General features: G+C 39.4%; 2 protein-coding genes across 4 annotated transcripts; one reads left to right on the top strand and one right to left on the bottom strand.

Annotated features, from left to right (window-relative positions):
• Nucleotides 1–1,436: 1,436 nt before the first annotated feature.
• On the bottom strand, nucleotides 1,437–4,553 carry LOC127753463 (uncharacterized). 3 transcript variants are annotated; one of them, XM_052278944.1, is made up of 3 exons: nucleotides 4,232–4,551; nucleotides 2,260–3,719; nucleotides 1,437–1,759 (listed from the first exon to the last, which is right to left on the bottom strand). In XM_052278944.1, the coding sequence occupies exons 2-3, from the start codon at nucleotides 3,353–3,355 to the stop codon at nucleotides 1,737–1,739; spliced, it is 1,119 nt and encodes a 372-aa protein (XP_052134904.1). In that variant the 5' UTR covers nucleotides 3,356–3,719; nucleotides 4,232–4,551; the 3' UTR covers nucleotides 1,437–1,736. The 3 variants fall into 3 exon arrangements, with proteins under 3 accessions (XP_052134904.1, XP_052134903.1, XP_052134902.1); XM_052278943.1 differs by lacking the exon at nucleotides 1,437–1,759 and having other exon boundaries at nucleotides 1,816–3,444; nucleotides 3,535–3,719; nucleotides 4,232–4,552; XM_052278942.1 differs by lacking the exon at nucleotides 1,437–1,759 and having other exon boundaries at nucleotides 1,816–3,719; nucleotides 4,232–4,553.
• Nucleotides 4,554–8,742: 4,189 nt separating this feature from the next.
• Nucleotides 8,743–15,594, top strand: LOC127752647 (26S proteasome non-ATPase regulatory subunit 4 homolog). The gene is made up of 8 exons (XM_052278053.1): nucleotides 8,743–8,775; nucleotides 11,620–11,776; nucleotides 11,927–12,045; nucleotides 12,159–12,264; nucleotides 13,453–13,567; nucleotides 13,726–13,920; nucleotides 14,016–14,373; nucleotides 15,487–15,594. Exons 1-8 carry the CDS (start codon nucleotides 8,743–8,745, stop codon nucleotides 15,592–15,594), a joined length of 1,191 nt encoding a protein of 396 aa, XP_052134013.1.
• The last annotated feature ends 270 nt before the right edge of the window (nucleotides 15,595–15,864 follow it).

Below are 15,864 nucleotides of genomic sequence, written 5' to 3'. Positions count from 1 at the left end.
ATCCTTTAAAATTCCTATGGAATGGGTAATCCTATAAAGATTTTGGAGGAAAGTTAGCAAGAGGTCCAACCTCTTGGAAAAATTCCTTTGAGTCTATCTCTCTCATCCGGTTCCTACGTTTTTCCTGTGGTCCAATCAAACGGTCATTCATGTGTTTTTCCTGTATTTTCAATCCTCTGTTTTACACCTCCGTTCCTATCGGAATCCTGTATTTTTCCTATTCCTCCGTTTTTCCATTCCTGCGATTCAAAGGAGCCCTAAGTATAGTTAATGCTAATTTCTCTTCTCTCATAAAGCCACATCATAATTATAGTTAACCTTTGGATGGGCAAAGTGCATCTTTTCTCTCCAAAAACCACACCATACAACATAATTATTTAAAATTTTAACTCATATATACTATGTTATTACACAATTATCCCGCAATAACGGCCGGGATATCCATATAGTTATTATAGACAAAGGAGCTTTCACATTTAGCTACAGTCGACCATTGCATCAAAGTGAATATTAAGATATCAGTTGTAATACCAATGGTTTTTTAATAAAGGAGTTTAGAATACTGCTGCAATGCATGAGATAAATGAGGTCACTCCCAATAAAAGTTTCATTCTCATTAAATAGAATGCCATGTCAATATTTTTAGTGATGTACCAAGAAATTGATAAAGAAAGACTCTTTCCAATATAACAATATAGCTTGTCTCTACATGTATTACCTAATACCTCCGTCTCAAAATAATTATAATTCTACATTGTTTAGTATGCATTAAGGTTTGATAAGTAAAACTATAGTGCCCCTCGTTAAATGGTGTATAGTTAAAGGTGGGAGGGTGCGTGGTTAAGGATAGAATAGGTAAAATTTTGAACAATAAATGATTGATGAGACAATTAATACTCTATTGTGAGACAAATTTAAATCCTAGAAATACAACCATTATGAGATAGAGGTAGTACAAAACAACCAAGTGAGCTATTTTAACTATCAATTAAATATCTTATATATATTGCTTAGGAGTATGTGACACTCAAAACATAAAATGAATCCTCCCACCAAGATGGCCCAACAAGCACAGGTGTCCACACGTGGAGCTTTATTAACAACATAATCCCTCCGTTTCAAGCTATGAGACATTTTGATTTTGGACAAAGTCAAACTGCTTTAAGTTTGATCAAATTTGTAGAAAAAAGTAGTAATATTTTCAACCCAAAATAGATTTATTATGAAAATATATTCAATTATTGATTTGATGAAACTAATTTAATATTATAAATATTACTATATTTGTCTATAAACTTAGTTAAATTTGAAACAGTTTGACTTTGACTAAAGTTAAAACGTCTTATAACTTGAAACGGATGGAACGGATGGAGTAGTATACTAGTATGGCTAATTATATGACATGACACAACACAACACGCAACTAGGGATTTGCATAGAGCACCTGCTTAGAATGCGGCCATTGCCTCTCTTTACCCTTCTTCAAATTGAGTAAAGTGATATATAGATGTTCTACAGCTTGTCAGCTTCTACACAGTAAAAAATTCTGCAGTGTTGCCAAACGACAAAATTCTGCGGCAACTTATAAGTAATACTACTAACTAGAAGCTGATCTTATTACACAAACAAGCAGAAGCTGTCTTCCAACAGCTTCTCCAACAAACTAGTAGCAGCTTCTGCACAGCTATGCAGAAGAATGGTCCCAAAGGACACATCATATACGAGCTCCAATAGTATCACTGGTAACCTCGCGCAGCACCTGCCAGCAAAAGGAGGAAGCAAAACATGTTAAGGCCTCAACAAACAGAGAGAACCAATCAATCAATAAATGGAGAAACTAAGTGTAAGGAATGTTAGAACAAAGTACAAAATAGATCTAGGCAGAACATTTCTGCAAAACTACATTTCGCCTAAACAGAGTTATGGGGGAAGTTAAAACTTCATCTCCCATAACAGACGACATACATGATCAGTCAATTTCCTGATATACGATTGCAATCTAGCTTGTATATAGCATTCTTCATTTGCCAAAAAAAAAGAGGTAACAAAACAACCAAGCTCTTTCCGCTAATGGAACATAATATTTGAAATAAAACAAATACGGTTCTGTTGTTGCAACAAGAACTATCAAAACTAGTTTAATATTTTCGCCGGGCAAAACTAGTTTAATATAGTCTTTGTAATAAATTTAACAGGCATATGCAGGATTAAACAGAGAACAAAACACAAACTGAAGTAAAAGCATATTAATGTCAGCACCTGTGGTATAAAAGGCGGTGTAGGGATAAAAAGTTGCAGATACATCAGCTTCAAACACCTTTTTGAACTGCAGTGACTTGAGCTGGACAGCAAAGACCCCAACCGCCGTCCATATAAAAAACAAATCATCTTCCTCCACAAGACCTAATATCCTGACTGGAGGCCTTCTAACCAAATGACTATCCGTCAACGGTACAGAGGGCACTTCCAGCGGAAGGACTGCACCCAACTCAATGGTCTTGCACAGCACCCATCCTGTAACCCCCCCTGAATCAATCTCCAATGCCCATAACTGAAGGTTGAACCCTGTCATGGCAGCCAGACCTAGCCCACCATCCTCTGCCTTCATGATATGGACATTCCTTCTGTATACGCTATGTGTTTCTGATGGACACTCAATATGATATAATCTAGAAGTGGCCAGCTCGAATGCAAGAATATGCTTTGACTTAAGTGGCCAATATATGACATTCCCAACAAGAATGCTAGGCCTGGAATCAACCTCCGATGGTGCTGGTGAAGATGCCATCATGTCCCAGGTGTCCTTCTCTGATGAGTACCTAGAGATATAAGCATAACCTATATTGGTGAATACCCATACTATGAAGAAGGGGCATGAGCCGCAGTCACCATGGTCATTGTGGCCAGCTGCGCAAAGCACTGCAGCATGGCTCTCGGGCACACGTCCATAATTGATACGAGGATTCACATCAGGTGTAACTGGTACAGCATACCGGTTGCCAGTCATGGGGTTCCATACTTGTAGACTATTCCAACTTGAGCTAATGAGGAGGACACGGCTGTGGCGGCAGCCAAGGACATGCCAGTAGGGGTCAGGTAGGGAGAATGCTCCTGCCGTGACACATTCAGGAGGGTTCCCAATGGGTAGAAATCGAGGGATGCTGGTGGAATTGGTGAAGATGCCAAGAACAGGGGGCGTTTGATGGAACGCACGAAAGCGCTTGATAAATTTGTTATCTCTGATGAGGTAGCGCCAGTGCTTGCTGACAAGGGATGCACGAAGGAGGCACATGGGGTGTTTTGGGAGGTGAAGTAAGATCTCAATAAGGGCATCGTCTGGAAGCATGTTTGCCATGGTGAGGAAGGATGGGAAATGCGACTTCAACTTAAAAAAGAAGCAAAAGGCGCATGATTTTTTCTTAATTATTGTCACCAGGAAACAACCTATACTCAATGCCAAAGATGGAACAACATTAGCAACAATGGTGACAAGATGCACAAAAACCCCATAGCTGTTCAAGATCACTCCATTACCTTAGATCCTAGTATTTTGATTAGCAGCGGTAGTTTTGGCAAGGTGTGATGGTTTCCCTGGTTATACTTTGCAATAGCCAATATCTGAAGTTTGCTATAGTCTATAGAAACAAAGACAACGGTATATATTATTCACTGTGGATACTGACTCCTGCTCCAGCTTTTATTGATAAGAAAAAAGTGACCTGCACAATTGTACACGAATAATTTCAGCTCTTGTCATTGAGCATTGACATTTCCTTGCAACGAACTAGTAACAAATAACAACATAAGCCTATATCAAGCTACTAAAAAAAATAATGATGTCACAATCCGTCCATCTTTTCATGCCTACCGTCATTCAACTCAGGAACCATGGCTACAAGTTTGCGTACAAAGCATAGTTGCCGGTGACAGACACAAGTTTGAAGTAGGTTATTACACCATGGTGTGTATAGGGAAAATGGAAATTAGTGAGGGGAAAATCAGTACAATGCGGTTAGAATAGCCATCCATATTCCTTAACCTAAAACATTGTTGATTCAAAACCTCATCACTATATCAATTCTCAAAATCGAGGTCATCATAATATACTAGCTAGCACCATCATACTATTTACTAAATTACAGCTGAAACAAAGCAATCCCCAAAATAAGGGTAAGGACGGATCTAGCTCGGAGGATGAGGAAGCGCTACGAGAGGAGAGGACGAGGAATACCTTGGATTCGATTCGACACGAGACGCAGGTCGGTGGAAGAGCCCTCCTCGCCCGCCGCCCTCCGCGAGAGTAGAGTAGGGCTCACTCACAGGGGAGGGCAGGGGAGGGCAGGGGAGGGTAGCGCGGGTGGACTCGGGGAGGAGAGGAGCCCCGCCCCGTCCACGCCGCCCGCGCGCACGGTCGGTCCGGCCTGCTCGCCGGCAAGGAGGCGAATCGGCGGAGGGGAGGAGTCCGGCGGCGGCGGCGGCGGCGGCGGCGGGCAGTGGCAGTAGCTGCAGCAGTAGGAGACGGAGAGAGGAGAGAGAGAAATAGCCCAACAAGGCAAAAAAAATCGGTTGGTTACACGTGTGCGTGTCAGAACACTCAGCAGAACACACGAGGGAGTACCGTACGATACAGAAAGGCTTGAACACAGTCGAATCTAGGATTCAGATCCTCTGCATTAGAGAAGCTAAGCAAATATAGCCCACTACTAGCTCTAATTTATCTATAGCCAATTTAATAGCTAATTCATACAATAGTTGCTTACTATACTATTAATATTGGTCCCACCTGATATACACACATTGTCTTGGAATCCGTGTTATAGCTGGCTATAGATCTGTAGCCCGCTGTTCTTCTCTCTCATCGTTTATCTCATTAAAATATGTTTATATCTGGCTATTGTACCTGCTCTAATGCAGAGGGTGGCATTAGCTCCAATCTTGTCCATTCATCTCCATCCAATGGTTGTGACTAGTTCTCCATTAGATAAAGCAAAAAAATGAAATGGGCCTTAGGGGAAGAGCAGCAAGCCCACGTTAATTTTAGACGTCAAAACAGAGCGTGACTCCTCCTTTTCCCTCCAATTTCTTCGAACTTGCCTCATATGAGTCTTTTCATTTTCTCTCTCCCATGCCATACCTCTTCCGATTTCTCTCAACACTGAAGTGGATTTAGCAAACTATATTCTGTTCATTATTGGTATGCACTTATTGCTACATTATTGTGCAGAATGATTCAAGTGCAGGAAATCTATTTGGTGGAAAGCAGTGACATCGGAGAAGGTGGATTTTATGCTGCTCTGCATATTTTGGTTTATGGATTATAATATTATTTTCTTCCTCCCTAAAATACATTTTGTACTTAATCAGGGTATACTGTTATTTCCCTATGTGAAATGCCCTTTGTACTTACTCCCTCAATCAACCTTGTTGTTTTTTTTTGAGAAACACAAACCTTGTTGTTTTTTTTTTGAAAAACACAGTACAAACGTAGGCGCTCACAACGTGCACATACTCAACCCTATGAACGCACACACGCAAACCCTACCAGTAGTTATTATGAAGCTTTACTTTGGTTTTTGACACAAGTCAGTGCTTCAAACATGCAAGAACCATGAACATTCAGACTAGCAGCCATCTCTTCCCTGTCAAAATATATGAATAGCAGAAATAAGAAAGAGGTTCACTAATCACAGCCGTTGGATAGAGATGGATGGACAGGATTGGAGCTAATGCCACACTCTTCATTAACTTCTCTAATGCAGAGGATCCGAATCCTCAAATCTAGATTCCAGGGTTCACGTTTCGGACCAAAACCGGTGAATGGGTGTGGATTAACCTGTGAAGTGGATTCAGATATAATCTTTGTTCTATAAAAAAAAACAAATCCTAAAAATAAATCTGGACATAGTCCTACGATTTAATTTTTTATAGGACAGATGGAGTACTCGTGTTGGCGCACCACGCACTAGAATTCAGCGGCCCTACGGTATATTTGCGAATGAAAAATAACCTATGAATAAAATTTTTATGTACGTGTTCTTAGCGATATAAAAACAAAGGTTGAAAAATAACCTTCGATGAAAAAACTCCAAAATCAACCTCAAATTTAATGTTAAAAATTTAAATTTTAGCTGATAAACATAAGCATAAGCGAAAAGATGAAGCCGCTTCAGTGTGACCTTCTCCCTCTACGTTGATAATGCCAGATGATGATGGCTGTCTTCTTTGACTGTTACCATACAAATCACCACTGATATCAACTTCCCTAGTCAAAACAGAAGTAAAATGAACCCTAACAACAAGTAAAAGTCCATTTATAAGACAAACCCACCCAGCAGCAAGGATAAACTTTTCTCAAGCCTGTGCATGCAACCATGATAAACTTTTCTCCTGATACTCTCAACATATCAACAACTAGGATGATATCACCATATCAGCCTTTCAGGTTTTTTTTTTGGTTCGAAACAGGGATAAACTAACCATGGTCAGTTTCTTGTTGCTTGGAACAGTCAGAGCAGCAGCATTGCATCATGTGGCTGACCATTATGACAGCTGTGCAATATTGGTGTCCAACAGTCCAAGCTAAGTAGATCCTTGTCCCCATCGTTTGGCTTTTTCCTTACTAAGCCAAAACGGCTTATTAGGGAATAAAAATAAATTTGTAGGTAAAACTTTTATATATGTATTCTTGGTGATTTAAAAGCCAATGCTTAAAAAGAAACTACGTTGAAAATATCTCAAAATCAATCTCAAAATTAAATTTGAAAATTTAAAATTTGGCTTTTTATTTGGCTGATTAGGCCATCCGATGGGAGCCATGATACATTGCCATGAACATTATCAAGTACATCAAGCTTATAATTCCCAGTGGAGCACCTGAAGTTTACAGCAGCATGTGCAAGTGTCACATATCAGGTGCCAGCATATAGAGACCTCACACTGCTACACGCCATATAAAAGATTGTGGAGAACATATTCAGTAATCTCTGCTCCCCCAATTGAAACGCCTCAGATGATCTATCAGATAGGAGTATCATATAAACCAGCAGTTGAAGTACCATACATGCATTTGAGGAGCACACAACTGATTAACAAAAGCATTCATATACATGTTCAGAGTCAGTCTTATAACATGTCTACCAATCTCGACAGGACTATTATTGGCAAGAGGCTGAAATGTTACTAGAAAATGGTCGTCGTGGTAGCATATTACACAGCAAGATGTAAATACTCTCTTTGTTTCAATCTTGAAGTCCAATCATCTTGCTTGCCTTTCTCAAATAATGCAACCATCTAGCAGCAAGCCAGCAACAAGAGAGAATGAATTAGTCCCTACAATAAAAAATATTAAGATATGAATTAAAAGGATGGATCCATCTACCACTATGTGTATGCACTAGGAAGTCAAGCTCTGTAAAAAAGTGTTTGTTACCAGGTTTAACTATATCCTTTTTTGGTGTTTGTTCTGGGGGGAGGGGGGGGGGGGGGGGTTAAGAATTGAATTGAACTAAGTATTTATAAAGAATAACTCTTCTAAAAAAAGGTAACGCTATACATAAGATACATGATAGGTGCAAATGATAAATGCTAGTAATAAAGATGGTTTCTCAAGCATTTAAACAATAGCTCTTATAAAATAAAGTTAAGAGTACTTTGCTATACATGACATGCATGATAGGTGAAAATGATTAATATGGTTCCGTAAATTTTCATCGTCTTACTGAAACTCAAAAAGTAACAATAGTACAAGTCCCTACACTTAAAAAGAAATATAGCAGATCTACACATATTCTTATCTGATAGAGATCATTGGGATACTAGTATGGTGGGTTGGGGGAGCTCAGGGATATGATGATGATGGTCGGTCAGGGCTCTCCCTACATACGATGTATAAATATAAGGACTAATCACCCCTCACTCGTATATATCAGAGAACCATATGTACCGTGTTGACCATAGATCCGTTTTAAGACGGGCTGGACCTAGTACCTTATCAAGTTCATTATACTCCACATGGGTCGTAGTAGTATGATGGGAGATGATATAAACCCCATGAATGCTGATGAAGTGCATTCCAGGCGCATATAGTAGCGCGGTGGTGTGGAGAGCTGATAGGCTCAACACAAACGTGGAGTGTAATAAATTGAAGTAGGGGAAAAGTTCTGTACTCTTAGCATGGTGCCGCATCTAGTGAAGTGAGGTGATCAAACGTGTTAAGAGTAGCTATGGGTACAGTGATACAAGCTTGCGCACTGCGTAAATCGTGATTCACGCCTGTCTCTTGGATTGGAGCCTACCGGGAGTTGCTACAAACTCTATTCAATGTTACAAGTGTACTCTAGCTTTTATACGTATCCTTCCAAAAACTCTTTTACAAAACAGAAATATACTTTACTTTTGATGACGATGAAGGTGATGATGTTACAAAAGTATAGTGTTATTGTTATAGTATATAGATTTAGGGGCTATCCAGATTGATGCCATTTTCAACCATACCATTTTTTTTGGTAAAGTTGTAAAAAAATATCTACGTTTAGTTTGTTGCAAAATTTGATATATACATAAGAAATTCTGCCAAAATTTAGTAAGGTTTATTTTGGTTACAATCTAAACAGACCCTTATATATTATTATTCATGCATATACATTTTGCTATCAATGACTTGCTGAGTACGAAAGTGCTCACCCTTGTTGTATAACCCCTTTGTACAGGTTTGATTCCTTGCAAGTGTGAGATGGATTAGCGATGGCCTTTAGGACTCTCAGCGACGAATTAAAGGTAGTTCTAACTCACTACTAGAAAAATGATTTTTCATAGCGTTACCTTATCATTTTCGCTGACGGTCATACACGAAAACAATCGGCAAAAACGTAATGAGGGGTGGGGTTCTACGGACCGCTAGCGAAAACAGATTTTCGCTAGCGGCCGAGTTAAGTGGGCCGCCAGCGAACATGTAGCTATTTTCCCTAGCGGTCCACTTTGGTAAAGAGCACCGCTGCGAAAAATTCACCGCCCACCAATATTTTTCACGCTTCTCCGCCTCTCTCCCAACACTCAACGCCTCGCTAGGCGGGGGTCCGGGGGCGGCGACTCGCGAGGCGGGGTGTCCAGCAGCGGCGACTCGCGAGGCGGTGGATCCGGCGATAGCGACTCATGAGGCGGCGAATCCGGCAGTGGCACGCCTCGCCGTCGCCGGATCCGCCGTCGGCACGCCTCGTTGCCGCCGTATCTCGTACTAAGTTTAGTTTATAGGGACAATGGGAGTACACAAATAAATTATTCCATGGTCAATACTCCTCAATATGGTTTGAGGAGGTACTAGGGTCCACTTAAACACTACAGAAAAAAAATGTGTGAATTAAGAGTTGATGGTAAGTGTTTTTTATTACTCCATCCGTTTCAGGTTATAAGACGTTTTTAGTTTGGTCAAAATCAAACTACTTCAAATTTGACTAAGTTTATGCACAAATATAGTAATATATATAATACCGAATTAGTTTCATTAAATCAATAATTGATTATATTTTCATAATAAATTTATGTTGAGTTGAAAATATTATTATTTTTTTTATAAATTTGGTCAAACTTGAAGCAGTTTGACTTTGACCAAAGTCAAAACGTCTTATAACCTGAACGTAGGGAGTATAAGCGTTTCATTATGTCCCCGTTTAGAAAAGGTCAAGCGGTTACCATTGGTATTGTCTTGCAAAGAGCTTTGCCGTCCAATTCTCCGAAAAGGATTAATACATCACTGGTTATCCAAAAGCTGATTATAAGCCATAATAGCTTATTAGCAAAAAAAAAAGTAATCTACGTGTAGAACTCTTGTATATGTATTTTTAGCAACTTAATATCTAATGCCAAAAAACAATGTTGAAAATATTTTAAAATCAACTTCAAAACTAATTTTGGTTTTCACTTATTCTTTTTAGTAATTGATGGGGCTGTTAGTCGAAATCTAATCTACTATGTAGGTACTATGTTCTATACTCTTATTATGTATCTCCACTCGATGTGGCCGGGAGGCGGAGGTACTACCTCTATATTTTAATGTATGACGCCGTTGACTTTTTGTTTAACGTTTGACCATTCGTCCTATTCAAAAAATTTACGTAATTATTATTTATTTTATTGTGACTTGATTCATCATCAAATGATCTTTAAGCATGACATAAATATTTTCGGTTTTTCACAAAATTTTTGAATAAAACAAATGGTCAAACGTTAATTAAAAAGTCAACGACGTCATACATTAAAATAGGGGAGTATGTTTGTAGTGCATAGCGGCAAAGTTGTCATTCGGTGTAATTTAGCTATCCAAATTGCTAGTCTATTCGTTGTGTACATTTACACGATTAATCAGGCGAAGAACTTACATTTCTTTAGAGGCTACAACCTCGAAATGATTACGCATCATGGTTCACATTGATGGAGCCCATAAAATATATTTCATAGATGCATATATCATATAAATTTTGAACGGTTGGATCATAATCTAAAGGCTAGATTGCATCCATGTTTCCTACATTCTTTTAACGAACCGGTATAGATAGCACTAATTTCATTGAGTAAACAAATAAAATTGTACAACATGCACAAGCCTCAAAACAGAAAAATGTACAAAATATAAGGCCGAGTATAAAAACTTTGACAGTTGCTATGTCTCAATAAATGCGCCCAAGTACACTAAAAACTTTGAAATACTGTTCTTTCCCTTCATATCTTTGAAAAATAGTAAGGAGAATGAATGAAAACACGGGTCACCGGTTATTTAGATAAGCTATAATAAGCGATAAGCGCTTCCTGCAACTCGTGAACCGTTGTACTTATCTTCTATTACGTAGGTTTAACTTGTTTACGTGGATACATATTATTGATATGTCCCATATTCTTACCGTGTATCTCCACAAGATGTGGAGGTGCATGTACGTTTCAAGTGCATAGTAGCTATGCGGTGTGGACGTTCGGTGTTATTCAACTATGCGGGAATTCCTAGAAATTCATACTCTTTTTTACACGATTTATCAGGCGCAGAGCTTACAACCTCAAAATGATTAATTAATGATTAAATTACATCATGGTTATTAATGGAACTCATAAAATATATTTCGTAGGCGGAAGTGGTCGAGCAGTCGTTATAATTTGTTAACTCTCATGATGTGATTTGATGGGCTTCTTCTTCTATATATTCACTCTCCCTATTCTTTCCTGATTAAGGAATGGCTTCCGTTAGAACGCTTTTGATACCGATAACCGGTGCCCGTTGAAAAACTTTATAAATACATATTGCCCTAAAATATCAAATAAATCTATTTTTTAGTTTATAATAACTAATACTCAATTAAAATGATATTCTTGTTTGAGTCCCCGGGTGTGTTTAGTTTATGCCAAAATTAAAAGTTTGATTAAAATTAGAACGATGTGACGGAAAAATTGAAAGTTTGTGTGGGTAGGAAGGTTTTGATGTGATGAAAAAATTAAAAATTTAAAGAAAAAAGTTGGAAACTAAACCGCCTTAATTTTAGTGCTGATCTTTCTTTGAAAAAAGAAATCTAAATCCTCGTCAATCTCGAACGGGATGCGAATTTCATCCGATTTATAACCGCTCCAAAACCCTTCTAGAACGTCTCGTCGTTCAAATCGTCCGCACCAAAAACCCACACCTCCTTTTCCTCCTTCCTCTGCAAGCAAAGCAACCTGGTCGAACACCACACGCCGCGCCCCCTCCTCCACTCCTCCTCTCTCCTCCGCCGCCGCGGCCATGGTGCTCGAGCTCGAGGTCCGTATGCCCTCCACCCCCTCCCCTCCCCTCCCCTCCCCATTTCGTCCCTCCTCTCGCTTCCCCCCATTCCGCGAGGCGAGCTCTCGCCTCGGCGAGCCCGGCCGCTACGGCGATTGAATTTCTGACGGGTTTTGGAATCGCGCGCAGTGCAGGCGACGGTGATATGCGTGGACGACTCCGAGTGGATGCGGAACGGCGACTACCCGCCGACGCGGCTCCAGGCGCAGGAGGACGCCGCCAACCTCGTCGCCGGCACCAAAATGGCGGTTCGTTTGCTTGCTTCGCTGCCTCCGCTTACGCGGCGTTGGATTGGATTTTTTTTTTTCGTGTGGGGTTTTGATTCCGGGGATTTTGGGGGCGTCGTTCGTGTGCATTGCAGTCGAACCCGGAGAACACGGTCGGGGTGCTGGCCATGGCAGGGGACAGAGTGCGCGTGCTCCTCGCGCCCACCAGCGACCCCGTCAAGTTCCTCGCCTGCATGCACGGTGCGTGACTTGGCCCCCCTAATTGCCATCTAATTCTGTGATTTTGCCTGTTTCTCCAACGATTCCAGAATGTGGGGTAGTTCATTGGTCAATCCATGATCACTTTGGTTTGGTTTGTTGTGTTCCAGGATTATCAGTTCAGATAAAATGATTGTTGGTTAATGATTGAGATGATATATTGATCAATCCATGATGTTGTTTGCCGAAAATGTAATAACGATTCCAGGATGTGGGCATTGATCAATCCATAATCACTCTTGTTTGGTTTGTTGTGCTCCGTCAGGATTATCAGTTCAGATAGAATGATGGTTGGTTGGTTAGAGTGCAGATAGTTTATTGATCAATCCATGATGTTGTTACTTGTTTGCCAAAAATGTAATAAGGAATTATGTTGTTACTTGTTTGCCAAAAATGTAATAAGGAATTAAGGACACTGATCACATTTTTTGTTAGTAGAGTAGCACGAAGGAACCATTAACTTAGCTTATCCTCCTGGAATTCAATTCTGAATATATAGTCCTGTCTTAAGAAATATACACACCTTCTGATCGGCAAGTCTTCTCCAGGATGATCAGTTTAGATAGAAATGATGTTGGTTAGCGCGCAGTAGTAGTTTACTGATCAATCCATCATGTTATTTGCCAAAATGTGACAAGCACACTGATCTCTTTATCTTCTAGGGTAGTGCTAAGAACACTCTAAGGAAGCATTAAATTAGCTTATCCTCCTGGAATGCAACTCTGAACATATGTTGTCAGGATCACTGAGTCTAATATGTTCAGTGTTCAACGAATAGGTAAGAAGAACCACGACGAGTTGTCGTTTCTGTGTTGCTTATGGAATATGTTAATCGCATTTTGTTGTACGATTTGGCTAAATTCATGCAAAGAAACAATGCTTAGACATATCTGGTGTCTCCCCTGTATGGTCCACTTGTTTGTAAAGGAAGTGTGGTAATAATTGTGCATTTGTACTGTCATAAACTCATCACCTATATTTGCTTTCATTTTGATATGCCATTCTAAAAGTATTATCTATATTACAAGGAAGAGATGATATGGATGTAATGAGAACCACAGAATGTTAAATCTTGTTGTGATCGATCAAATACTTGATAGTTGCTAACACTGCTGCTTTAAAGAAATCATGTGTCACATATTCCTATAACTGAAACACTTTTTATGGCAGGGCTGGAAGCTAGTGGTGAAGCAAATCTGACTGCTACTCTAAATATTGCTGAACTGGTACTTAAAAATCGTCCCGACAAAAGACTGAGTCAGAGGATAGTTGTTTTTGTTGGCAGGTACCACAAAAAAGTTGCTTGATAGATTCTGTTCCAAACTTCTCCTATCACAAGTCTATGTTGATGTGAATTGGATGCCGTGTATTTGTGACTGGAGGGAGCAATAACAATCTGAAATTTTTATTTGAGCTGAAATTATGCTACATTGTCCCTTGCAGCCCTGTAAAAGATGAAAAGTTAGAGACAATTGGAAAAAAGCTGAAGAAGTATAATGTTTCTCTTGATGTTGTTGAATTTGGTGAATCTGACGATGAAAAGCCTGAGAAACTAGAAGCTCTTGTTGCTGCAGTTGGTGGCAGCAGCCACATAGTTCACATCCCACCTGGGGAAGATCTTCGTGCCGTCCTTGCCAAGTGAACATCTATTATGTTATCTGCAGGATCTTACCCAAATACCTAGTGCTAGAGTATGCTATCACAAATAAGTAATAATCCTATTCCTTTCACAGTACACCGATAATTACTGGAGATGAAGGAGGGGGTGCTGCAGCCGGTGGAGCATCTAGATATGAATACAATGTTGACCCAAATGTGGATCCAGAGTTTGCAGAAGCACCTCGTTTATCAGAGATAGAAAGGCAAGAAGCTGCAGCCGGTGGAGCATCTAGATATGAATACGCGGATCCAGAGTTAGCAGAAGCATTTCGTTTGGCTGCAGGGGAACCTTCAACCTCAAACACTGATACTGTTCTCTTGGAATCTGACTCAGACACTTATGTTCCTTTTCATGAGTTCATACAAAATAATCCTTTTGTGACTGGAGCGGAATCTGCCTCAGATAGACCTGCTGACGATGAGAGGGCAACGGTATGCTACTACATGTCTACTCCCTCCGTTTCACAATGTAAGTCATTCTAGCATTTTCCACATTCATATTGATAGATATCTAGATTCATTAACATTATTATGAATGTGGGAAATGCTAGAATGACTTACATTGTGAAACGGAGGAAGTATGTTACAGTGTTACTATCCTTATTGAGATCACTGCCTTTCTTTGTGCACAAGTCCAACTACTATCAAACCATGAACTCTATGGCTGCAGAATTCCATCAAGCATATATTTGTATTTGCGGTGATGTCTATCAGTTTATTGCCTCGGAGCACTCATCACTCAAAACATCAAAAATCACTGTGCACCCATGTGTGCTAGTGCGTATAGCAACACCCTATGAACTTAACTGCCCTTGGGAAGTACTTGTTCTGTCCTGTGTAGTATTCTCCAGAAAAAAAAAAAACATAACTCTAGCAATAATCTGTTTCCAAATCAGTTTTTAGTAAACAGTAATATGATTATATGAATATGAATAAACAGGAACTACATTTAGACTTCTAATCTTGGATCTGTTTAGAATTTTAAATATTCCCTTTTCTTATTTGGGAACCTTATTTTCTTTTGAAGCGCCTTGAATGTGTTGCTAGAATCTTGAGCCACTTCCTCATTTGTTGTGCTCACCTTCTAAAGATGCAAATTGCCCTGAAAAAAGATTGAAATGGTCATGATTATTAATCATCATCATTTGATTTCTTTGGTGCTATTTTACTGGCAGGATAACGTTAACAATATAATTGGTGAGATAATTATAAATGCTATTATCAATGATTTAAGATTTGAAATATATATCCTATGGTTATCAGCATCTTTTGCAATATGCAAAATGTAGTTACAATATAAGTCAGGATTACTTTTCTGGGTTCCTTGCCTTTTATTTGGGACCTTTTGTGTTTTACATTCATGTTCAATTGATGATGTTTGAAGTTTTCCATTTCCGTCGTAGCAACTTTTATTGGGGTGTTTTTTTTTTTGAAGAATTATTGGGGTGTTGTTGTTTGGGGGGGGGGGGGGGGGTTCCAATTTTGTTTTATCTTCTATGGATCATTACAATGTTATCAGACAAGCTAGTTATTTATGTCATGCAGGAAGAAGGGTTCCGTATGATACGAGAAGCTCTTGCAAGGTCTGCAAATTCAGCACACGCTGAAATATCAGACAATTCCTCATCTGGGCAGGAGTTGGAATTAGGTTAGTTATTGTCTTGCACTACATATGTTCCTCGTCTGCTGCCTAGCTCTCTCGGTGCTATATATTGCGCAAGAAGCGAGAAGATTAACTACATATTGTTAACATGTGTCCATTGGTTTTGCCATATGGAGGTTGGCAGGTTGTGCTTCTGGTTTTTTTTAAGTCATTTCTTTGTTAATAATACTGGCATTAAACAATGTGAGTTTCATCAATTGTGTACTTTTTACAACCTAAGATTATTTTATTTAGTTGTATAATTGATCATATATTTTTTT

The sequence above is a fragment of the Oryza glaberrima genome, chromosome 10 (genome assembly GCF_000147395.1).
Source record: "Oryza glaberrima chromosome 10, OglaRS2, whole genome shotgun sequence".
NCBI classification, from domain to species: Eukaryota; Viridiplantae; Streptophyta; class Magnoliopsida; order Poales; family Poaceae; genus Oryza; species Oryza glaberrima.
This window is presented reverse-complemented; position numbering and strand designations above follow the sequence as displayed.